At 43.8% G+C, this 26,824-nt stretch overlaps 1 protein-coding gene across 1 annotated transcript in view; it reads left to right on the top strand.

Moving 5' to 3' along the window:
* Nucleotides 1-5,261: 5,261 nt before the first annotated feature.
* Nucleotides 5,262-26,824, top strand: part of mmp28 (matrix metallopeptidase 28) — a 102,890-nt gene continuing 81,327 nt past the window's right edge. Inside the window, exon 1 of the mRNA XM_068007986.1 lies at nt 5,262-5,671. Within this exon, the coding sequence (XP_067864087.1) occupies nt 5,522-5,671 (150 nt within the window). The 5' untranslated portion in view covers nt 5,262-5,521. The remainder of the gene's footprint in view (nt 5,672-26,824) is intronic.

The raw sequence follows: 26,824 nt of genomic DNA, 5'->3' as shown, positions 1-26,824 counted from the left end.
TTGGATTTATATAGTATTTTGTCAAGTCTAAATGTCTCAGCACATCTCACACTTTTGGAATGCAGCAATGGTTCTGCATCAGCAATCCAGAAACAGCAGTAAAATGTGAAATATTAGTATGTTCCAGAACTTGGAAGTGCTCTGATTTACAAACAGTAAAAGCACTATTAATTCCAGTCCAGAAAGTGGGACCTGCACTCTTCTACATTGCTGATGAATTTTATGCCCACAAGAGATTTTAAGGCTGAGCAAACATTTTTTTTGTCAGTATTGCACACTCTAAAGCCAGGTATTGTCTTGGTTAAATGAATAACCAGTTGTCTTTTTATGCTACCTCTAAGTTTAACCTTCACTGCAGCCTCGTGAGCAACCAGTGTAGCGTTTCTCTTTCATGCTCCAACCCTGCCATCCGACTTCTCAAGTGACACTTCCAGCTTTACACCAACGTCAAATTATGGGTAGTATTGTGCTGTATGGAGTGAATCTTTTGGTAGCATTCCTGCTTCTGAGTCAGAAGGTGAAGGGGTTCGCGCCCTACTCCAGACCGCTCCGGCGAGTGCAGACTAGAATATAGTCTCTTAAATATTGGGTTGACATCTAGCTGGGTACTCGCGTCCGTATGTAGCGACCATAACTTCTGAGGCAGAAGGGTTGGTTTTTGGTTTACTCCAGATAGCCACAGCAGCTGGCTCTGAATACTGGGTCAACATCCAGCTTGGGGTACTTGTGCCCAAAGGGTGTGGGTAGCCCCCCCATCGTAAAGGCTGGGTGGGGCTCTTTAGCCTTGGTTGCAGCCCACCTGGAAAATCATGGAAAATTTAAGGCACAGAAGGAGGCCATTTGGCCCCTCATGTCTGCACTGGCCAAAAATGAGCCACCCAGCCTAATCCCATTTTCCAGCACTTGGTCCGTAGCCTTGTAGGTCACGGCACTTCAGGTGCACATCCCAGGTACTTTTTAAATGAGGGTACTCAAGATAAAAACAGTGATCAAGGCAACAGCTACTCTTCCCTAGTAATTGTCACAAGAATCTCACGTGTGAGACTTGAGTTAGAACTTTCCTGAGGGTGGGATTCTCCAGGGAAAGACTTTTCATCCATGACCATTCCTTTCTCAATAGCTTTTGTCTTACTGTTATACATTTTCATGTGAACTTTCAAAATTTAAATACACTTTTATAACAGCTGTCAGGGTAAAGGAAAAGTTAAATAGTCATGAAAAATATGATGGCAATATTAGTTATTTAACTAAGTAATGCTGCCTGTTAATGGGAAAATGCTGGAAATATAGAGCATCTGTGGAGTGAAGATAGATTAATGTTTTGTGTATAACCTCATCAGAACTGAAATGAACAGCATTTAAACAGGATCAGTGATGGGAAGGGGGAGAGAAAAAAAAGGTATGGGTAGAATCACTTGTGAAGTGTTTAAAAGAAAAGCAGGAGATGGTTAAGTGGTTGAGATGCTAGTAACGTATGATGGGAAGCAGCACAATGAGTCAAATGGCTTGAGTGATTACCTGAGATGGTGGGTGGGGTGTAAGGTGTGAAATTAAAATAGGAGCAGCAGTAATGTTTTGGAAGCGATTCTTATTCAGATCATGTACAATTAATTGTAAATGCACTAAACAAATTATACAACACCCCAGTTTGAACAGGTGTTACTCTTCATAGATTAGTGAAAAATACTTTTGGCTTCTCTGGTGGCTCAGCAAATTTGTCCATTAAGTACCTTAGTCCGAGTGACCAGGAAGGCCTCAAGTTCAAATTCAAGTCTGTGCTGAGTTCTCAGTTGGGGTGGCCTTAAGGTGTTATGATTGACTTAAATTCTCATGTGCAAGAGGGGAAAAGTAGCCAGGGGTCCTGCACCTGACTGCTATCCAGTGATCTCTCTCTGCAAGTGTGGATATGCATTTGTTGGGTGAGGATAGGATTGGTTTGACTGTAATGTATTTTTAGCCCACTGATGCTCACTGTTAAGATTTGTACCAAGATTTGAAGTACAAGTGTTTCCCCAAGTGGCAGTTGTCCTCTACTCCAGCAAGGGGTCAATGCCTTCAAGAGAGGATGGGAGAAAATTGGGTGGGGGGAAAAGAAACCTGATCTAAAGCTGATCTGCTTTTGCCTTCCTTTTCTCTAGTGGTTGAATTCCCAATTGGTTTATGTTCCTCATTAAACTCTTTTAAAAAGAGTGAATTTATATAGCGCCTTTGTTCTTGGGACATCCCAAAATGCTACACAACAAATAAATTACTTTCAAAGCAGTCAGTTATGTAGAAAAACATGGCAGCCAATTTGCAAACCGCAATGAGAGAAATGACCAGATAATCTGTTTTGGTGGTGGTGGTTGAGAGATACCAGGACACTTCCCCTGCTCTTCCAGTAGCTCTATGGGATCTTCTACATCTACCTGGAACGGGAAAGACGGGGCCTCGGTGTAATGCCTTATCTGAAAGGTAGCACCTCCAACAAGTGCAGCACTCAGTATTGCACTGAAGTGTTAACTTAGATTTTGTGTTCAAGTGTCTGGAGTGGGGCTTGAACCCACAACCTTCTGACTTAGCAATGAGGGTGCTACTGCTTAGCACCCTTGCCCGAGTCACAAGGTTGTGGTTGTTAAGCATTAACTAAAGTCTGCAAATTATGTTGCAGTGGTTTGTTTCTGTTGCTGTATTGTCTTTCTGGTATCAGATGGAGTATAGTGACTTTGGAAATACAAGCCACTGAAGACAAAGATAGCCTCGTATTGGAAAATTTACAAACACAGTTTTCCAGTTTGTGTGCTAGAAATATGAAGCAGCACGTGGTACACTTCCCTCTTGGCATTGATAAGAAGCAGTGACATTTGTGGAGAGGTCTGCAGGCTGTCCTGTCTAAACAGCAGCGAAAGGGACCTGCCTGTTGGGAGGTAGTTTTGAGGAGTAGAACCTCCTCCTCCCACTTCTTTCTCTTCCTCCCCTCACCCCCAAAAAAAATTAGACCATGAAATTGTTAAATCACGGACACATTCAAACGAGAGTTGAAGCTGTAGGAAAATAATAAAAGCCAACAAGCCTACGTTACATCAGCAGGTACAATTCCATTACACTTTGGGCTGTAATGAGCATAGGAATATAAGGAGATCCTCTCCACTGAGATACAACCACTTTTCTCCAGTTACTGACTCTTCCCATTGATAACATGGAAAGTAGGAGCAGGAGTAGGCTATTCAGCCCTTTGAGCCTGCTCTGCCATTCACTATGATAATGGCTGATCCTCTATCTCAATACCATATTCCTGCTCTCTTCCCCATAGCCCATGTTGCCTTTTGCATCTAGAAACCTATCTAGCTCCTTAAATATATTTAGTGACTTGGTCTCCACAGCCTCTGTGGTAGAGAATTCCACAGGTTCAGCACCCTCTTGAGTGAAGAAATTTATCCTCATCTCAGCCCTAAATGTCCTACCCCATATCCTGAGAAAGTGACCCCTCGTTCTAGACGATTTCCCCCCCCCCCCCCCCGGCCGCCAGTTAAGTTCAGCACGCTGCCCAGTGAAACCATGTGTTATACATTCTACTGCAGATCTATAGTGACCAGGGTTTTACACCGAGGGATTAATAGTGCACAAATATGTGTTCGTTCCTAGCAATGTCTCCACAGATGATGAACAGAGTGAATGGAATGAGAGATAACACAAGGTAAATTATATAGAAGCAATACATTCTGATATATTTTCTGTCAGCAAAGATGGGGAAGTAGGAATATACTGAAGGATTGGAAAACTTTATACTGAAATAGTGAAGTTCACAAAGCTTAGGAGGAGGTGAACAATATTTTAAACATTGACTTATATTTCTTTACACTTGTAAGTCTTTGAGGAGTCTTACCACATAGCCTGTCCTTAAATAAAAATGAGAGGGAGAATGATTTTACTGGATTGCTGGAGCCTATGTTGCACATTGGCTCCAGCGCTTTTGTGAGCACTGTTGCATTTAGTGCTTTGGTAGTTTGGGTTGCAGGTCATCAATATCCGTGCTCTGATTTCCTGTGTTTACTTTGCAAAATTCGCCTCTCTTAATCGGATGACTGAATCGTAGAGCTACATTTTCATGGAGGTGGGGTCATGGTTTCGACTTCCCGTGAACTCAACTACAGAAGCACTAAACGTAAAGGTGCCTGACCTCCAACTGTGTCCTAACACAAGTTTTTCAAACACCAGAATCAGCTTTTTTGTGACATTACTGTCCTTGGCCGCAGTTATACCATCATTTTTACATTGCTGCAAAGTTTGTCAGTATAACTCCAGAATCAGATCGGTAATCTGACTCCATAGCGCACTCTACAGTAGCAGGAGTGAAACTGTGACAGCTAGTTTGGTGAGGGAGGAATCCAAATTCACAGTATAATTTCAGTATCCTTGAGTTCAGGAATTCAGCTTGATGTAGGATAAATGCGCTATATCATGTTATCAGAATGAGATAGCATCAGCACCGGGGATCGGGCAGGAAAGTGGAATTGAGTTCAAAGATAAGCCATGATCTGATTGAATGGTGGAGCAGGCTCAAGGGACTGCATGGCCTACTACTGCTCCTACTGCAAGTTAAAGTTTTTCCTTAAACAACAACTATTTGCATTTATATGGCACCTTTAACGTAGTAAAATGTCCCAAGGCGCTTCACAGGAACTTAATCAGACAAAAATTGACACTGAGCCACATAAGGAGATATTCGGACAGGGTGACCAAACACTTAGTCAAAGAGGTAGGTTTTAAGGAGCGTCTTAAAGGAGGTGGAGAGGTTTAGGGAGGGAATTCCACAGTTCAGGGCCTAGGCTGCTGAAGGCACAGCCGCCAATGTTGGGGCGGAGGGAGTTGGGGATGTACAAGGGACCAGAATTGCAGGAATGCAGAGATCTCGGAGGGCTGTAGTGCTGGAGAAAATAAAAGTTTCTTCCTTCAGTTTTCACTCAATGCATGATTTGTTCTGATGTGTGTAGGAATGAGGTTGCCTCCCTCCAAGCACTGGGAACTGGAATCACTGGTAAAAAAAAATCTATGAGCAGCAGTGTAACTGCGTGATCACTGCACACTCAAAAGTGCACCAGCCTCAGATTGCAATGTGCAGTATAACTGCGGTCCAAATGAGTTGCATCCTGTTGTAATGTCACACAAACACAAAAAATACTGAAGCATTGCCCTTTTAAATGCAGACTGGGCGGTTCTTACGGTCTCCGTTAGCCGGCAGGCTGATGGGTGGTGCTAATAAATGCTGTTGGTTCTTATTCTTTCTGATTACAGTCTCCCCGCAGCCAAAACACACACCACAGGCATTCTGAGTGCTTAAAGAGTCAATCCCAGAGTTACTAAAGGGAGAAACAGGGTTCCAGGTGATCTTTAAGAGAGTGGATGATATTTTTCAAAAGGTGCTCTTCAAGGGTGTCCTTTCTCATAGAAATGACTGCACACATCTCCCCTGAACAACTGAACCGCCTAGAAATAAATTGACTCCTTTGGTGAACAGACATTTCTTGGCTGGAGCGCCAGGATGAGTTTGGAAAGTTCACTCCAGCGGTTCCTAACTTTGGAGAAACTTTGTGTAGTTTTTCTCTTATTTACCTCTACCCCGTGTGTACCCGTGGACCAGAAACTCGAGGGGACTTCCGGGAACAAAGATCTTCAACTAAAAGCAACAGTGGTATGTACCTTTTTACTGAGCTGAATTCTATGTGTGTGTATTTTTTTTAACAAAAACAGGTTCAAGCTTCTGTGATCAACTGGGAAATCCAGCCCTATCGGCTGTTTATCGTCTGATTACTGATGTTTTAACAAATTAAATGCAGTCTGTCGGTTGTCTTCTTGTAAATATATATATTTTTAAAACTTTTCTGAGCAGCAGTTCCTTATGTCTGACAGCCCAGAAGCGATCCTTTTTGTACAAATCTGGGATTCTGTCTCATTGCAATCTCCACTTGTGTCCTAGCGCCGGATACGTTCGGTTTAAAAAAAAGGCACCACACCTCCAGAAGTAAACAGAGAGCAAATCTTGGTCTGTAGAACTGCATATAACACACGCCCTTTGCTAGTTCAGGCTGACCATTTCTGGCTGTACATTTCCCGTTTATCTGAATACGAATTGTTGCCTTTGGTTATACAATTACCCTGGCCCCCTTTACACTGAGGACTGTGTACAAGTCCTGCCAAGACAAGTATTACTGCTATCGCCTATCTCCCTGTATGGTCATAACCAGCACTTTTGATTCGCACACGGGTGAATTTTTTATCCTCCCACAGTCAGTGAAACTAACGATGGTCTGTAGAATGGTTATGTTTAATAAACATTTTACAGATACCTTGCTGGTATATTGGGCCGGAGAGAAAAACAGAAGGGGTCTGAGGAACAGCAGTAAGGCTTTTTTAAAAAAAAAACACATTGGATGACTGATAAAATGATGCTGTCCACATTCGGGAAAGTTTGAAATGTGGAGTTCAGTTAGTAAATTCAGGGTGCATTCCATTGGTTCCCAGTCCAGAAACGCCTCGATTTTAAAATTCTCATCCTTGTTTTCAAATCTCTCCATGGCCTCACCCCTCCCCATCTCTGTAACCTCCTCCAGCCCTACAACCCTCTGAGATCTCTGCACTCCTCCAATTCTGGCCCCTTGCACATCCCCGATTTTAATCGCTCCACCATTGGCGGCCGTGCCTTCAGCTGCCTAGGCCCTAAGCTCTGGAATTCCCTTCCTAAACCTCTCTGTCTCTCTACCTCTTCCTTTTAAGATGTGGAGATGCCGGTGATGGACTGGGGTTGACAATTGTAAACAATTTTACAACACCAAGTTATAGTCCAGCAATTTTATTTTAAATTCACAAGCTTTCGGAGGCTTCCTCCTTCGTCAGGTGAACGATGTGAACGAGGCTTCCTTTTAAGACACTCCTTAAAACCTACCCCTTTGACTAAGCTTTTGGTCACCTGTCCTAATATCTCCTTGTGGCTTGGTGTCAAATTTTGTTTGATAATCACTCCTGAGAAGCGCCTTGGGACGTTTTACTATGTTAAAGACGCTATATAAATGCAAGTTATTGTTGTAGTAGTCTGCACAGAGGTAGCTGATCTGTGCAGTGACAGTAGGGGGCACTACACCTGGCCTGGGCTTGGGAAAGGAAATTCAGCCAAGACTCCCATTCTTTATTACCATCCAATGGACTCAACTTTGACCCCTGGGCGCGGGACCATTTTGGCGGTGAACAAGCCCTCCCCCCCCCCCCCCCCCCCCCCCCCCCTGATTCTGAGGCCCTATCCCTCATTTAAATCTGGAAGGTGAGCATGGGCAGAACGGGAAATCAGGCAGGCCCATGATGGATCCCAACCCCTTTCCCCTCTATTTAAATTAATGGAAGCAAAATCAATCCTCCCTGCCTAAATTTCCCCCCCCCCCCCAACCAGGTGATATTTCACTCCCAGACACCACAGACTGAAATCTACCCAAATGATTCAGGAAGGGAGGGAAAATATGAGAGAGTTTCGAGCTGTCTGACTCCACACATTGAAATAGCAAAACCAATGCTTTACCTGGTCTGCATTTTAATAACCTTCAGTCAGCCCAGGTTAACAGTGTCAGACACACTGGGACATTCATGGCTAGCACAAGACCACAGCAAGATTCAGTCAATAATGGCAGCTTTTTTTTTGGGGGGGGGGGGTGGTATTTTATTAGTTAAACCCATTTCAAAAGTATTTAACTGTGTGTTAATAATCCCCATTTCCTGAATCACATTGGCTATTTGTAGCATATTATGGGACAGATACATTTGGTATAAAAGATAAAAGGGTTCCCAGTGAAACAGGAACAGAAAGTGCTGGGAATACAGAGCAGGTCAGTCAGCACCTAAAAAGAATGCATTGGGGTGAGACCCTGCATCAGAATTTTGCCCTTTCACCTCTGTCACATCACCGGCATGTCTGCTGCATGACAGAAAACACAAAGCCTCTTAAAGGAAAACACGTGCAGTGCGAAGAATTAGAAATATTTGGCAGCAATTCAGTCTCGTCGTTCTGTTGATGTTCAAAAGAAACCAAAGCTTCACTCTTGTGGTTTGACATTGTCTGGCGGACTCACTTGTATTGTTACTGTTTTGTAACTGACTGACAACCAGCAATTTGTTTTATATACGCATGCTTGAGTGATCTGAACAGCCCCTGACCGCTAGGATGAAGTTCTGATGTGTGTACCTAAAATACTACAATGTGCAATATATCCTATTATTAGTCTTACAGTTGTAGGGTTATATGTTGTAAGGTCGATAGTGGTCAATGTGTATTGTGCTGATTGGAAACAAAGAGTTTGTGTATTGAGGTGACTGTGGTTAGGACGATAAACAATAACGCAACAAAACCTAAGCGAAAAGCTGCAGATGCTGGAAAGCTGAAATGGAAACAGAAAATGTTGGAAAATGCTCAGCAGGTCAGGCAGCATCTGTAGAGAGAGAAACAGAGTTAACGTTTCAGGCCGATGACCGTTCATCAGAAGTGTAAGATGTTAGGGATTAACAGTTTTTAAGCAAATACAGAGCGAGGGAAACGGGAGGGTGGGGAAAGTGGAGAGGAAAGAACAAGAGGGAAGGTCTGTGATAGGGTGGAGGGCAGGAGTGATTAAATGACAAAAGGGACGATGGTGCAAGGCAAAATGGGACAAGTAAAGAAACAAAAGGTGGGTCCAGAGGAGGTGTAAATAGCAACAAAACTTCAGTTAACAGGACTGCTTGATTTTAAATATTTTTTTATATCAGAATGTTCTTGGGTTGCTCCTGTGCAACGTCAAAAACGAACAAGCTTTAAAGCTTAGAAACAAGGCCGTTGAGCAGGGTTACACAGTGAGTGACTAAACCACACAGATTAGAAGGTCCCAGATTAAGTCCCCGAGGCTGTGCCTTTAGCTCATCTCAGCCAGGGTGCCAGGACTTGGTCCCACCTCGGTTTGGGTTACAACAGGGAAAATTCTTCCAGTTCTCCCCGGTGTCTTGGCAAATATTTATCCCTCAACCAGCATCGGCAAAAAACAGATTACCTGGTCATTATCACATTGCTGTTTGTGCGACCTTGCGGTGCTCAAATTGGCTGCCACATTTCCTACATTACAACAGTGACTATGCTTCAAAGACTACCTCATTAGCTGTAAAGCTCTTTGGAACGAGCTGAGGTCATGAAAAGCGCTGTATAAATGCAAGTCTTCTTAATTTCTGCTGAAGTGTGTGTGTGTGAGTGTGTGTGAGTGTGTGTGAGTGTGTGTGAGTGTGTGTGAGTGTGTGTGAGTGTGTGTGAGTGTGTGTGTGTGTGTGAGTGTGTGTGTGTGAGTGTGTGTGTGTGAGTGTGTGTGTGTGAGTGTGTGTGTGTGAGTGTGTGTGTGTGAGTGTGTGAGTGTGTGAGTGTGTGAGTGTGAGTGTGTGAGTGTGAGTGTGTGAGTGTGAGTGTGTGAGTGTGTGAGTGTGAGTGTGTGAGTGTGAGTGTGTGAGTGTGAGTGTGTGAGTGTGAGTGTGTGAGTGTGTGTGAGTGTGTGTGTGAGTGTTGGATGAGGACAGGACTTTGATGGTCCTACAGTTGAATAGCCCAACGGATAATCGGGGGTAGAATTTCCACGGGGGGTGGGGGTTCTTCCTGTTCTCCCGGCGAAAGTTCGGTGGAAACCTCGGAGAAATGGCGTATGGACGGTCAAAGTTACGGCAGGAGATCGGGAGAATCACCGGGGAATTTACTGGCGCTGCTGTCAAGGCCTACACGTGAATCATGGGCACTTGGGTAAAGTGCCAGAGGGTAACCCATGGCACTGTTTGGCACTCCAGCCTTCAGGAGAAGAGGGGAGAATATTTGGGTGTGTGGTGGGGGGGGGGGGAAGAAAGGTGGGAACATTTTGCAGTTTTTGCTATGTTCGGAAATGTTTCCTGACTGATTGTTATTCACTGTCAATTTGTACTGAAAAACCGCTACCTTCAGACTGTGTGCACAGCCCATTGCTCCTGAAGTGGAGTCCTCCCATTCACCAAGGGGAGACTGACCAGGGCTTGTGGTTTCGATGGGGCGGAGGGCTGTCTCTGAGCAGAGTGGATTTTAAGTGCTGTTTTCCTGCACTCACAGGAATCCCTGCGGTATCTAGCAGTCCTGCGGTAGAATTGTGTCAATTTACAACTATGCCAGGATTAAATGCTGCACAGCACAACTGTCCCACTGTCTCCGAATTTGTGTGCACTCTGTGGCTGCTTCAATTTTCTGCCACAATAAACTGATGCAGTGCACAGAGGCTGTAAACCAATATTCCCGGCAAACATGGTTGGGCAAGAGCTGCAACAGGAGAGAAACATCAAGCGAGGTGAAACTGCACATAGAGAATTATTAATCGTAACTTTTTATTTGGACTTTCTCTGTGCTCCTGAATCAACTAACTTCTGGGCAAACTGTGCATGTCTCTTTTTCAGAATTGAGTAAGGCGAATGAGTTCAATGTGAATGAACCTAATCTATATTAAATCCACTATCGTACTACAAATGCAGATTTAAGGGTGCTGCTACCAGGACAAAGCATCTAGCAAGAGAATGTCTCCGGGTTTGCTAACAGAACCATTTCCAATGGGCAGTTGCACAATGATGTGCTGATTTATTCATTCTTGGGGATGTGGGCGTCGCCAGAATTTATTGCCCATCCCTAATTGTCCTTGAGAAAGTGATAGCCTTCTTCTTGAGCTGTTGCAGTCTGATTCCTTGTAACAGTTTGAGGGTCGTGCTAGACCTCTTCAGAGGGAAGTTAAGAGTCAAGCACATTGGTGTGGGACTGGAGTCACATATAGGCCAGACCAGATAAGGACGGCAGGTTTCCTTCTCTAAAGGACATTAATGAACCAGTTGGGTTTTTACAACAATCTGAAAGCTTCATGGTCACTTTTTTTACTGATACCAGTTTTTAAACTGAATTTGAATTCTCAAACTGCTGTAGTGGGATTTGAACTCATCTTCTCCAGATTATTAGTCCAGGCCTCTGGATTACTAGTCCAGTAATCGAACCACTTTACCCTGCAGTGTGTTCCTGCCACTAACTGCGTGTGGAGCCACAAATTATTTTATTGTAACTTTTTAATTAAGACTAAAAAATGGAGAAACACCTTACAAGATGAATAAAACCTGTTGCAGCTTTGACAGAGGCCATAGTGGCAGATTTCGGCTTTGTGAGAGGGAAATCGAATTGACTAATTTATTAGAGTTCTTTGAGGAAGTAACAAGCAACGTGGATAAAGGGGATCCTGTGGATGTGGTGCACTTGGATTTCCAGAAGGCATTTGACAAGGTGCCAAATCAAAGGCTACTACACAAAGTAAGAGCTCATGGTGTAGGGGGTAACATATTAGCATGGATAAAGGATTGGTTAGTTAGCTAACAGGAAACAGAGAGTAGGCATAAATGGGTCATTTTCAGGTTGGCAAGATGTAACGAGTGGAGTGCCACAGGGATCAGTGCTTGGGCCTCAACCATTTACAATCTATATCAATGACTTGGATGAAGGGACCGAATGTATGGTTGCTAAATTTGCTAATGAGACAAAGGTAGGTAGGAAAGTAAGTTGTGAAGAGGACATAACGGGTCTGCAAAGGGATATAGATAGGTTAAGTGAGTGGGCAAAAATTTGGCAAATGGAGTATAATGTGGGAAAATGTGAACTTGTCCACTTTGGCAGGAGGAATAGAGAAGCAGTATATTATTTAAATGGAGAGAGATTGCAGAACTCTGGTACAGAGGGATCTGGGTGTCCTGGTACATGAATCACCAAAAGTTAGTATGCAGGTACAGCAAGTGATTAGGAAGGCAAATGGAATGTTGTCATTTATTGCAAGGGGAATGGGATATAAAAGTAGAGATGTTTTGCTACAGTTCTACATGGCATTGGTGAGACCACATCTAGAATAGTGTGTGCAGTTTTGGTCTCCTTATTTAAGAAAGGACATAATTGCTTTAGAGGCAGTTCAGAGAAGGTTCACTGGACTGATTCCAGGGATGAGGGGGTTATCTTATGAGGAAAGGATGGACAAGTTGGGCCTGTATACATTGGAGTTTAGAAGAATGGGAGGTGATCTTATTGAAACATATAAGATCCTGAGGGGACTGGAAGGGGTAGATGCTGAGAGGATGTTTCACCTTGTGGGAGAGACTAGAACTAGGGGCCACAGTTTAAAAATAAAGGGTCTCCCATTTAAGACGGAGATGAGGAGAATTTTTTTCTCTGAGGGTCGTGAGTCTGTGGAACTCCCTTCCCCAGAGAGCGGTGGAGGCAGGGTCATTGAATATTTTTAAGGCTGAGTTAGATAGATTCCTGATTAACAAGGGAGTCAAAGGTTATAGTAGGCAGACGGGAAAGTAGGGTTGAGGTCACAATCAGATCAGCCATGATCTTATCAAATGGCAGAGCAGGCTTGAAGGGCCGAATGGCCAACTCCTGCTCTTAATTCGTATGTTCGTATTAGTGGCAGAGCTTTCAGTGCAGCCCATTGCAATCATTAGAAGCACTGCACCTTTAAAAATATCAACTTGGCTGCCCTTTCCAGTTGTCAGCAAAGTCACCAGGGGGCAGCACTGAGGTCGCTGCATTTCAAACATGTTCTTACCTGATCACCACACAAACGGCAACTGGCCCTTAACCCTTTAAGCCCTGATTTTCTGGAAACTGAATTATTCAAAAATACAATTATAAAAATGAGATATGGTGCATCATTTTGTAAGTTTAATTAAATTTCAAACATAAGGGTGATCAAAGTCCAAGCTAATAGTGCAGGCAATTTGTTTTGTGACCTCTACTGTGCCAGTAGTAATTAAACAGTCTGCTGGATATAGAGAAGTGTGAAATGATACATTTTGATAGGAAGAATGAGGAGAGGCAATATAAACTAAATGGTACAATTTTAAAGCGGGTGCAGGAACAGAGAGACCTGGGGGTGCAAATACTCAAACCTTTGAAGGTGGCAGGACAAGTTGAGAAGGCTGTTAAAAAAGCATATGGGATCCTGGGCTTTATTAATGGAGGCATTGAATACAAAAGCAAGGAAGTTATGCTAAACCTTTATAAACACTGGTTAGGCCTCAGCTGGAGTATTGTGTTCAATTCTGGGCACCACACTTTAGGAAGGATGTCAAGACCTTAGAGAGGGTGCAGGAGAGATTTACTAGAATGGTACCAGGGATGAGGGACTTCAGTTATGTGGAGAGACTGGAGAAGCTGGGATTGTTCTCCTTAGAGCAGAGAAGGTTAAAGGGAGATTTGATAGAGGTGTTCAAAATCATGAATGGTTTTGATAAAGTAAATAAGGAGAAATTGTTTCTAGTGGCAGAAGGGTCAGTAACCAGAGGACACAGATTTAAGGTGATCGGCAAAAGAGCCAGAGGCGACATGAGGAAACTTTTTTTTTTATTATTCGTTCACGGGATGTGGGCGTTGCTGGCAAGGCCGGCATTTATTGCCCATCCCTATGAGTTGTTATGATCTGGAACGCACTGCCTGAAAGGGCGGTGGAAGTAGATTCAATAATAACTTTCAAAAGGGAATTGGATAAATACTTGAAGGGAAAAAAAATTTCAGGGCTGTGGGAAAAGAGCAGGGGAATGGGACTAATTGGATAGCTCTTTCAAACAGCCAGCACAGGCACAATGGGCCGAAAGGCCTTCTCCTGTGTTGTACCTACTATGATACAATGTTTGGAATGCTGTTATAAACCAATGGAGCAAAGCCCAAAGCTTATTGCACTTTATCAATCTCTGGATCCCCAGACTCTGTGAGGAGCTGCCAAGAATTGCTCCCTAGCAACCACCAATCATTCATATTGATTCAAAAATCTGAGCTATATTGATGCATGTCATTCTTCAGAATGAGACACAATTCCTTGTTGTTTAGACGGGTTTGCAAGTTACCTTACAGATGATCCTAACTGTCACTCGTAGCATCTCCCCAAATTTTGACAGCGCTCAAATTTGTAACCTTTGACCTGTTCCCCGCTGCCCCTCTATATATACCCAGGAGGGCGAAAGGCCCCGTGTAAGGGATTACATAGAACACGGAAGGGTATCATAACACTTCATGATGTCATTACTTGAGGATTACACTATCATGTGTCTGACAGAAGGGTGTTACATTTCAAATAATGAGTTATTAAAAGCTGCAATTCAGCTGGGGAGGGGGCAGAAGTGGAATAGGTTGGGGAGGGTAAGTTCAGGATATCCTAAAGGAGGCACCACGTTTATTATGGGGCGAGGGGGGGGGGAATATTGCAGGCTTTTCGATGGAGATGAACTATTTTTATTATAAGTAAATGAAGCAGTGGCAGTTCTAACATGACTTACACATTGTCTGTCACAGTTGAGGCTTTCTCCCAATTCTTTAGTCTGGTACACAGCAAAAGGCACTTTCCATGAGCAGGCCTGTGTCTCCTATAGCCTGAAACTTACTGCCTTCAGTGCACTATGAAAGTGATAGCTTGCTGCAGGGCCAACAATTACCACAATGTTAAGTGCTCGAAACCCACATGAATTCTTTGAAGAAGTAACAGAAAGGGTAGACAAGGGTAATGTAATTAGATGTAATAAATTTGGGTTTTCCAAAGGCCTTCGATAAGGTGCCGCATTGTAGACTCATGACTAAGGTCAGAACATGTGGAGTCAGGGGATATGTAGCAGATTGGATAGAAAGCTGGCTACAAAACAGAAAACAGAGCGTAGGGTGTTGAAGGTAGTTACTCAGATTGACAAAAGGTGGGCAGTGGTGTTTCAGGAGGATCGGTGCTGGGACCACTGTTCACATACATAAACGATTTGGACTCTGGAATCGGAAGTACAATTTCAAAATTTGCGGACAACACCAAATCGGAGGATATAGTTAATACCAAGGAGGACTGTGACAAGGTACAGGAAGACATTATAGAATCATAGAAGTTTACAACATGGAAACAGGCCCTTCGGCCCAACATGTCCATGTCGCCCAGTTTATACCACTAAGCTAGTCCCAATTGCCTGCACTTGGCCCATATCCCTCTATACCCATCTTACCCATGTAACTGTCCAAATGCTTTTTAAAAGACAAAATTGTACCCGCCTCTACTACTGCCTCTGGCAGCTCGTTCCAGACACTCACCACCCTTTGAGTGAAAAAATTGCCCCTCTGGACCCTTTTGTATCTCTCCCCTCTCACCTTAAATCTATGCCCCCTCGTTATAGACTCCCCTACCTTTGGGAAAAGATTTTGACTATCTACCTTATCTATGCCCTCATTATTTTATAGACTTCTATAAGATCACCCCTAAACCTCCTACTCTCCAGGGAAAAAAGTCTCAGTCTATCCAACCTCTCCCTATAAGTCAAACCATCAAGTCCCGGTAGCATCCTAGTAAATCTTTTCTGCACTCTTTCTAGTTTAATAATATCCTTTCTATAATAGGGTGACCAGAACTGTACACAGTATTCCAAGTGTGGCCTTACTCATGTCTTGTACAACTTCAACAAGACATCCCAACTCCTGTATTCAATGTTCTGACCAATGAAACCAAGCATGCTGAATGCCTTCTTCACCAACCTATCCACCTGTGACTCCACTTTCAAGGAGCTATGAACCTGTACTCCCAGATCTCTTTGTTCTATAACTCTCCCCAACGCCCTACCATTAACGGAGTAAGTCCTGGCCCGATTCGATCTACCAAAATGCATCACCTCACATTTATCTAAATTAAACTCCATCTGCCATTCATCGGCCCACTGGCCCAATTTATCAAGATCCCGTTGCAATCCTAGATAACCTTCTTCACTGTCCACAATGCCACCAATCTTGGTGTCATCTGCAAACTTACTAACCATGCCTCCTAAATTCTCATCCAAATCATTAATATAAATAACAAATAACAGCGGACCCAGCACCGATCCCTGAGGCACACCGCTGGTCACAGGCCTCCAGTTTGAAAAACAACCCTCTACAACCACCCTCTGTCTTCTGTCGTCAATCCAATTTTGTATCCAATTGGCTACCTCACCTTGGATCCCGTGAGATTTAACCTTATGTAACAACCTACCATGCGGTACCTTGTCAAAGGCTTTGCTAAAGTCCATGTAGACCACGTCTACTGCACAGCCCTCATCTATCTTCTTGGTTACCCCTTCAAAAAACTCAATCAAATTCGTGAGACATGATTTTCCTCTCACAAAACCATGCTGACTGTTCCTAATCAGTCCCTGCCTCTCCAAATGCCTGTAGATCCTGTCACTCAGAATACCCTCTAACAACTTACCCACTACAGATGTCAGGCTCACCGGTCTGTAGTTCCCAGGCTTTTCCCTGCCGCCCTTCTTAAACAAAGGCACAACATTTGCTACCCTCCAATCTTCAGGCACCTCACCTGTAGCTGTCGATGATTCAAATATCTCTGCTAGGGGACCCGCAATTTCCTCCCTAACCTCCCATAACGTCCTGGGATACATTTCATCAGGTCCCGGAGATTTATCTACCTTGATGCGCGTTAAGACTTCCAGCACCTCCCTCTCTGTAATATGTACACTCCTCAAGACATCACTATTTATTTCCCCAAGTTCCCTAACATCCATGTCTTTTTCAACCGTAAATACCGATGCGAAATATTCATTTAGGATCTCACCCATCTCTTGTGGTTCCGCACATAGATGACCTTGTTGATCCTTAAGAGGCCCTACTCTCTCCCTAGTTACTCTTTTGCCCTTTATGTATTTGTAGAAGCTCTTTGGATTCTCCTTTGCCTTATCTGCCAAAGCAATCTCATGTCCCCTTTTTGCCCTCCTGATTTCTCTCCTAACTCTACTCCGGCAATCTCTATACTCTTCAAGGGATCCACTTGATCCCAGCTATCTATGCATGTCATATGCCTCCTTCTTCTTTGATAAACTTGTGGAATGGTTGTGCAATTGGCAAATGAATTTTAGAAGAGATTAGTGTGAGGTATTACATTTTGGTAGGAAGAATAAGGGGACCACATACTGCTTGGATAATAAGAGTCTAAATGGGGTATAGGAGCAGAGGGATCTGGGGGTACAGATACACAAATCACTAAAAGTAGCGACGGAGCTTAATAAGGCCATCAAAAAAGCAAACCCAGCACTAGGGTTCATTTCTAGAAGGATAGAATTGAAAAGAGAGAAATTATGTTAAACTTGTATAGAGCCTTGGTTAGACCACACTTGGAGTATTGTCAACTGTTCTGGTCTCCATATTATAAAAAGGATATAGAGGCAGTGGAGACGGTGCAAAAAAGATTTACTCGAATGCTACCAGAACTGAGAGGTTATACCTATCAGGAAAGATTGGGCAGGCTGGGACTCTTTTTTTTTCTCTAGAAAAGAGATGACTGAGGGGTGACCTGATAGAGGGCTTTAAAATTATGAAAGGGTATGATAGGGTAGACATGAAGAAGATGTTTCCACTTGCGGGGGAGACCAGAACCAGGGGCCATAAATATGAGATAATCACTAATAAATCCAATGGGGAATTGAGGAGAAACTTCTTTACCCAGAGAGTGGCTAGAATGTAGAACTCACTCCCACAAGTAGTTGGGGCGACTAGCATAGATGCATTTAAGGGGAAGTTAGATAAACACATGAGGGAGAAAGAATAGAAGGATGTGTTGATAGGGTTAGATGAAGTAGGGAGGGAGGTGGATTGTGTGGAGCATAAACACCGACATGGACCTGTTGGGCCGAATGGCCTGTTTCTGTGCTGCCCACCATGCACCCTTGTCCACTGAAAAATGTGGGAAATGTCTCACTACCAGAGCATAACATTCCATCCAGCACCCCCGATATGCTCATCGGAGACTTTCCTAAAAGATACCTAACTGCTTAGACTCTGAACTCTATTATTTTGTTTTGGAGGTATTCGCGTGTTGTGTAAGTCAAATGTTAGTTACTTGCGGTCTTTTCTTCAAACCTGGAAAATGATTGGGCAGTTGCGCACCTGTAATGATCGGTCAACTAAATAGTCAAATTTATTTTCAAGGAATACGATTACACAGAAGAAAAAAGCATACAGCAAGTAACCAGCAGTACAACATTTGATCGCAACAATGTTAAACTGCTCCAAAGCAAAAAACAGTAGAGTTCAGATACTTAGTAGTTGCACCCAGGATCTGAAATGGAGTCATCGATGAAGGTATCATGGGTATAGACTATAGCGAGCCCACCCACCATGGAAACAGACAGCCAAGCAGGGAACTGAACATAATTGGACAGGCGCCCAGATAAACTCCTGTTTTTTTTCTTTGAAGTGAAGGCCGACTGCTGAGAAGAACTGATTCTTTCACACTAGTCAGATAATCAGAATATTAATTATTTCTGTCACGCAGGAGAACAGCTATCCACCGATTGAATGGTTTACCCAGCCAACATCTAAAACAAAACGGACTGGAATTTCAACTGGTCTGACACTCCTTTTGATGGTTGCATCAAGGATAAGAAATTTTGTCTCCCTCCTATTTCCTTTGATGGGTGAATCCAGGACAAGGAGGCGTAATCTTAAAATTAGAGTTAGGTTATTTAGACGTGAAATCAGGAAGCACTCTGTCACACAATGGGTAGTGGAAATCTGGACCTCTCTTCCCCCAAAAGGCTGTGGACGCTGGGTCAATTGAAACTTTCAAGACCTGAGCGCGACAGATTTTTGTTGTGTAAGGGTATCGGGATATATGGAGTAAAGGCGGATAAATGGAGTTGAGATACAGATCAACCACGATCGAATAGAATGACGGAACAGGCACGAGGGGCTGAATGGCCTACTCCTGCACCTATGTTCCCTAAGGTGTGTACTCGCATGTTCAATGACACGGGGACTTTCTGATGTAATTAGTTTGTGAATACATGTAACAATTCCCCTCTGTGAAACTGTCTGGCTGAGATATTTCCCATAAAGTGTGGGTAGCCCCAGGCAGTATTTGTGTATTGGTTTTTTCCCACAAAGACAAAGGAGCTCCTGTAGGAATACAGCAACTAAAGTGCATTCAAATCACAAGGGCATGTAAAAGAACATACAGAAACATTTAGTGTTGAAGGCATTACTGACCTTTCACTAACTGGTGGACAACAGGCTTTCCAAATATATAAAGCCAGAAGCCAGAAGCCCTTTTCCTCATCTTTATATTGTAGAATATATAACAAGTAGCATTTTTTTGTGTCTTAGGCTCAGCTTGTACTGGTGAGGCAGTGTGAGTGGAACTATAATGCTGCTTATTACGTCGTTTGGTGTGTAGGATTGGCTTGATTGGCACCCCATCCACCACCCTAAACATTCACTCCCTTCACCACCGGCGTACAGTGGCTGCAGTGTGCACCATCCACAGGATGCACTGCAGCAACTCGCCAAGGCTTCTTCGACAGCACCTCCCAAACCCGCGACCTCTACCACCTAGAAGGACAAGGGCAGCAGGCGCATGGGAACAACACCACCTGCACGTTCCCCTCCAAGTCACACACCATCCCGACTTGGAAATATATCGCCGTTCCTTCATTGTCGCTGGGTCAAAATCCTGGAACTCCCTTCCTAACAGCACTATGGGAGAACCGTCACCACACGGACTGCAGCGGTTCAAGAAGGCGGCTCACCACCACCTTCTCGAGGGCAATTAGGGATGGGCAATAAATGCTGGCCTCACCAGCGACGCCCACATCCCGTGAACGAATATTTAAAAAAAAATAACTGGGTCACGTGCCAGGTACACTGGTGAGATTTTCACCCAGAAATATCTGGAGGGTATAGCATTACAGGTTCTGGTCACCACATTACAGGAAAGATGTGATTGGTACAGAGGAGATTTACAAGGATGTTGCCAGGACTGGAGAATTTTAGCTATGAGGAAAGTTTGGATCGTCTGGGGTTGTTTTCTTTGGAACAGAGGAGGCTGAGGGGTGATTTAATTGAGATGTATAAAATTATGAGGGGCCTAGATAGAGTGGATAGGAAGGACCTATTTCCCTTAGCAGAGAGGTCAATAACCAGTGGACATAGATTTAAGGTGATTGGTAGAAGGATTAGAGGGGAGCTGAGGAAACGTTTTTTCACCCAGAGGGTGGTGGGGGTCTGGAACTCACTGTCTGATAGGGTGGTAGAGGCAGAAACCCTCAACTCATTTAAAAAGTACTTGGATATGCATTTAAAGTGCCATAACCTACAAGGCTACGGACCAAGTGCTGGAAAGTGGGATTAGACTGGGTAGCTCTTTTTCGACCGGCACAGACACGATGGGCCGAATGGCCTCCTTGTGTGCTGTAAATTTTCTATGTATCTATGTAAGTTAGAACATGTTAGAATGACATTGTTACAGGTTACAGTTGAGGCTGGTTCTGGAGTACGGTGTGCAGTTTTGGCTGCCTACCTCAAAAAAGGATGTAGATACATTAGAAAGGGTTCAGAGAAGAGTAGCCAGGACGATTCCAAGCCTCAGACTAAATTGTAAAGAAAGACTCAAGTGGAGGGGAAAAAAAACTGAAGGGAGGGCGGTCATGATCCCGGTTGGTTTGCTTGGACAGTGAGCACACAGATCTCAAGGATACAATAAAAAAATTCACAAGCCTAGCAAGATTAAAGTTTAGAAGGTGCTCCTTCACCCAGTGGATATGTGCAACAGAACACCAGAAAAATTCTGTGTCAGCTCATACCATTACAATGGGGATGGATCAACACCGGCTGGGAACGAGGATTGAGAATTATAGAGACCCGTTTAATTCACCTGGAGGCTTTGCAGAGCATTGGGGAGGGGTGGGAGAGGGAGGAGCAAGGTCATGACTGAAGTAGGGATGCAAACCCTTGATGGGCTTTTCTTGTTCCAAACTTTCTTCTGTTCATACTTATTCAGGTGCTGGAAAGTGCACCCAATATCTGGATCAAGCACTCCCTGGTTAGTTGCATGTTAGCAATCCTTCTTCATTGACTTAGCATCTAGCATTAACTCTAACATCAGACCGTACCTTACTACATCAGTGTGACCACTACATTTCCCACATGAGATGTCAAGTTTCTGCTCAATGAAATTGCCAATTTAAATGCTAAATGCGGTTGGTTTTGTGCAGTAGAACCGTTTGCTACTAGCTGTATTGTTTATCAACTAGATAGATTGCTGTCCAGCTCTGTCTGTCTTACATTTTGAATAAAGTTGTTAGTGCTAATGGTCATTGGAAGAATTGGCTTGAGACTGCTTCAGTTCACTTCACTTTGGATTCTCACAGCCAACGTAGAGAGGGGAGACTTCTATCCCTTCAGACTGTGCTGGATTTGAACCCAGGTTCAAAGGTGAAAGGCCAATGCGCTTAACCACTGCCACATTTTCTGTCATCTCCAGTATTCGTGGATCTAGATCCTTATGGATGAGACGTTAAACCAAGGCCGCGTCTGTCCTCTCGGGAACGTAAAAGATCTCATGGCAGTATTCGAAGAAGAGCAGTGGAGCTCGCCAGGGTGTCCTGGCTAATATTTATCCCTTGACCAACATCACTAAAACAGATTATCTGGTCATTAATCTCATTGCTGTTTGTGGGATCTTACTGTGCGCAAATTGGCTGCTGCGTTTCCCTACATTACAACAATGACTACACGTCAAAAAGTACGTCATTGGCTGTAAAGCACTTTGGGTCGTCCTGAGCTTGTGAAAGGCTCTATATAAATGCGTTCATTGGTGTTGTCACAGGATGATTTTATACACATTAAATAATGGACATTCCAATTCTTTGTTCGTCCCTGGTGAGTTCTAGCCTAGTTTGGATGGAGGCTGTACGTGCTACAGAGAAAGAGGAGTGGGAGGATATATGGGTATCTATTGATTTATTTCATCTCTATCAGTACCAGACTGGGGGAGGAGGGACTGAAGATACTGCACCTTTTATTTTTCACCTCAGCTAATCGGTACCAGTGGAATACAATCATTCCTCAGGTTTGTTGGAGAGGTGATAGGGGAATGAGACCAGATCCCTCCCACATATTTTAGATCTCTTTCGGTGCAGCAGTACTGGGTCCTGCACCTTCGAGGAGTTAAAACTATCACAGATGCAATGGTTCTGTCAGTGTACCCTTAACATGTCCATTAACAGTCTCCTCTACTTGTGTATAAGGCAATTGATTGATCTCCTCCTGTGCATGACTAATGTACATCATGGCTGTCTGCTCTTAGGGACTGAGCAGAGCAGCCTCCTGAATCCAGGAGTTCTGGGAGACCACACAGACAGTATGTCATAGATTAATTCCACTGTAATCAGGAGAAACTCCTGAACACTTACTTTCCCAGGTTTACTGCAACAGATGGGCTGCCCATTCATCCCTCACATTCAGAGGGATTTACTTTTGATTGAGAGGCTCTATCTCAGCCTGGACCTCCAGCTGCTCCTCCCTTTTCTTTATCTCTATCTCACTTTCCCTTTTCATTTTCGAGTTCAACTAAATTTGCTACCTTGTGATGAGAGGTTAGTGCGGGGCGGGAGATGCACGGGTAGGGCAGGAGGGAGAGAGATGCTGACACAACAGGGGGACGTATCACCTCAACTTTCCAATGTTGGCAGTTTTGGTCTCTTCACACTTTGAAAGAACAAGATAGATTTAGTAGTCATGTATTCCGTATCTTAAAGTAGCAGGAATCGTTACACATAAGTTGTACTGATGACAACATTGTTGTACTAGTGTGTAGATGGTTACATACCAGTGTTATACTAGTGTATAGATGGTTACATACCACTGTTATACTAGTTATACTAGTCCACGGACGGCTACATAACACCAGTGTTATACTAATCTATAGATGCCTACATAAGACCAGTGTTATATTAATCCCACTCAGGAACTGCTCACAATTAATGATTGTAAACAGGAGCTCACTGTGTGGGGAATCGCAGGCACAGAACTGTGCTTTATCCCTCCATGATGTACTTCTGTGAATGGCCCTCAAGCAAAACATGGTTTAGAATTATAGCCATTGATGAAAGGTTAGTGAGTATAGCAGACATTACACATTTTATTGTTTCAGGTAAACTATGATGTCATGGCTGGTGCATTTAAACTCTGAGACTGATTAACTACTTTGAAATGTGTAGATTGCATTTATCGAAGTGTTTCTTTCCTCATTGCATTTATTTTCTGCTCGTCCTCCTTCTCCCTCCCCCCTCCCCCCTCCTAAAAAAAAAGTCTTGCTGTTCATTTATTTGAATTGGTGGGTTTTTCTCAGTGTGAGTTGAGGTCATTGTGTTGTAACTAAGTTTCACTTTGTCATACGACTTGTTTGTATGCAAGTACAAATTACTGATGCTCTGTCCTAGTTTCTGTGTGGCAATAATACATCAGCAACTTGCTCTTCTAAAGTAATCCCAAGTTTCTTTATAAAGAGGAAAGTTGGCACCGATGAGGAGGGTTGAGGAGGTGACTAAAGACATGGTTGAAAGGGTAGGTATGGAAGAGGCCTTTGACAGTGGGGAGAGATGTGGCAAGGCTTTGGGAAGGGAGTTCCAAAGTACTGTGGAGTGACGGCTAAAGACTGCCGTCAATGGGGGAAGCAGAAGGAGGGAGGCAGAGTACTTTGGAGTTGGAAGAGCAGAGGTTGCGAGCTGGGGCGTACGGCAGGATAAGGTTACAGAGGTAGGGTGGGGAAAGGCCATGGAGGGATTTTTAGACAAGGACGATAATTTTAAAATCAATGCACTGGGTGATGGCGAGCCAGTGGAGGATGGCGAAGACTGGCCTGATAGATAAGCGGGACTTAGTATAGGATAGGATGTGGTCAGCAAAGTCTGGATGAATTGGAGCTTGTGAAAGGTGAAGCCGGGGATGGTGTGAGGAGAGCATTAGGGAAGGTCAAGCCTTGAGGGGACCAGGACATGGATGAGGGGCTGAGGAGGGGTGAAAGCGGCCAATATTGTGAAGATAGAATCTCAGGCCCAATTTTCCTCCACTCTCTACCCCACCCCTCCTGGCCTAGTCAGGTGGAGTGTATTTCTGGGTTCAAGCCATTTAAATAGGCCAGACGTTCCCCTGCACAAGCCCATCCCCTGACGGGGCCTTGTGCCTGGAAGCAGGGGAAGAAAGTCAACCACTGCTGCAGACCCAAGAGACTTGGGGGAAGGGGTGGGTTTAATGGCTGCCGGCTGTGGGGTCTTCCGTGGGCTTCAAAAGCAGCAGAAGGCCTCGGGGCCCAATTTTCTTCATGCTGTGCTGGAAAAATAAGAACCTTCTGCCTGGCTACAACATTTGGGACCCAGGTCACGCTCAGATCCTCTGATCTCAGCGGGACTTGGTCCAAAGCCTAAGCCCCACTGCCAGTGGGCCAAGCGTCAAACCTGCCCATTGTACACAGAGGAAAATAAAATGCCATTAAGTCACCTATGCCTTTTTTACACGGGATTTCCATGTATGAGCCTGCTGTGGGCCTAACTGCTGCTCCTTTCAGCGGTCCCCAGGATATATTTGTGCAATTCAAAGAGATCTGAAACCCAGCAGAGCAGGTGTCCACCCCTTTCTCCTCTGCTTTGTGCCCTGGACCTGAGAGTTCTCCTGGCACAAAGCAGAGGAAAACCAACCCTAATGAGCCACGATGATGGACCAGAGATGAAGCTTGAAGCTCAGTTCAGGGGCAAATAGAACCTTGAGGTTACACAGAATTGGGATCAGCCTGAGTGAGCTCCTGGGAAGGGGGAGTGGAATTGGGGGCTAAGGTGTGAAGATCTAGCTCTTTCAAAGGGGGTGAATTTATATTGGAGGTTCTCCAGCTTGTCTGTCATAACTTTGGCTGAAAACCCACAGAAACCCTGGGAAACATGGAATAAATGGCGTTTACATAGTATTTTTGGGTTTGCCACGACTCTTCTGGTGAAGTGATGGTGGAGAAGAGGGAGAACCTCCATGTTGCATAAACTTGACTTGTATTCCCTTGAGTAAAGAAGATTAGGGGGTGATCTAATCGAGGTGTTTAAAATATTAGAAGGATTTGATAGCGTAGATATGGAGAAACTATTTCATCTGGTGGGGGGGTCAAGAACAAGAGGACATAATCTCAAAATTAGAGCTAGGCTATTCAGGAGCGAAACCAAGGAAGCAATTTTTCACTTAAAGGGTAGTAGAAATCTGGAACTCTCTTCCCCCCAAAAGGCTGTAGATGCTGGGACTACAGGAGCCTTCAAGATTGAGGTCAATAGATTTTTGTTAGGTAAGGGTATCCAGGGATATGGAGTTGAGGTACAGATCAGCCATGATTTAATTGAATGGTGGAGCAGGCTCGAGGGGCTGAATGGCCTACTCCTGTTCTTACGTATATTCACCTCAAAAATACTGTTGCAGAGATCTTTGGTACAAGTTTTAGGTTTTTAGTCCTCATTACATATTTTTTAAAAACACCCCTAATGATAGAACAGTGCTTATTCAGTATCTATTACTAACCCTGTTGTATTCAATCTTCCGCCTTATTAAACTGGGAAAAGTATTATAATAATTGCATTAATTATGATTGGAATATTGTCTATTATTTACCCCCAGCCATGAAGGAAGCATAGAAAGAATTACAAGGCAGGAAATTATTTAAAGTGTTATCTAAAATTGAAAAATAAACTTGGTCAAGCAGGAGGTCATAACCTGGTTCAAATGCTTTCGATAGTGTAGTAGAGATTAGGCAAATGCAAGATTTCATATTGTGTAATATTTTGAATTTCGTTGCTGAGACAGTGCCTATTTTCTAAAGAGTCTTCTTCTTCTACTTTTGTAATGTTGTCCTGGCCTCTGTGAAACCACTTCTGTGGTGAATAAAAGTTCTTTTTAAACCACACCTGACTGACTCTCAGGCCTAATAGAGAGAGAAAGAGAGAGTGTGCCATGCCGATTGTATAAAAAGAAGGGGAATAGAGCAACTGCAGAAACACAATGCAGAGTTTCCATCTGGAAACAACCAGTTTCATAGTAGAAAGTACACAGTCTCCTCTTCTCCCCTGTCTCTTCCCTCGGTGACTCCTTAATAAAAGGGATTTCCACCACAAGAGATGAATTTTTAGAGAGACCCCCACTTCTCAGTTTGCCTTGCTATAAATGCCCTTCCTTTTTAACCAGTCGTGCATGGTTACCATGGAAATTCTACCAAAGTTACAGCAGGTGCCAAGGAAATTCACCCCCCACGGTTTTATTTTCGGTGAAATATTTAATTGTTTACAAACCATGATTGAGGTGATTAATGTGACAGCAATAAAATGAGGCACTGCCCTTCTCTCTTCCAGTAATGCAGACTATCCCTTAGAACTCTGTCTCTTGATCGGTTTTGATTGACTGAGTGGTACAGCTGTAAGAGGTGTGTTTAGTGCCAATATTTACTGTGCACTGAAGACCTAGATAAAAATATGTTACTGATTTGAGGTTGTTTATTTTAGGGAATGTGCCAGTCAATAATTTAATCACATTTGCCAGAATGGTGAATCACTGCAGCTGTAAGATTAGATTCTAGGTTCTGTATCAGTGTTCTCCAGATTGTTTCATTGCCAATTCTGACCATTTGAACTCCACACAGGTTGTTCCGCCCAGGTAAACTGTGCTTTGGATTAACTGTAGGCCAAGTTGTCCAAAGGAAGACCATGGGATGGAAACCCTCCACACCTGTTGGCTGTAAGGGCCCGGTGTGAAATGAGCCTGCATTTTATGGGGCAACAATCTACGGCGTATCATCATTCAGCACAGATTGGCCATCTCACTGAGAGACAATGGGAGTGTTTGGTTCGGGAATTGGAGGTGACACACTGGTACAGTGGGCGATGCCCCATTTGAAGTCGGCAATAAGGAACGTAGATGGGGAAGCATGGAGGGAGATTTACTCTG

This window comes from Heptranchias perlo, chromosome 28 (assembly GCF_035084215.1).
Source record: "Heptranchias perlo isolate sHepPer1 chromosome 28, sHepPer1.hap1, whole genome shotgun sequence".
Classification (NCBI taxonomy): domain Eukaryota; kingdom Metazoa; phylum Chordata; class Chondrichthyes; order Hexanchiformes; family Hexanchidae; genus Heptranchias; species Heptranchias perlo.
This window is presented reverse-complemented; position numbering and strand designations above follow the sequence as displayed.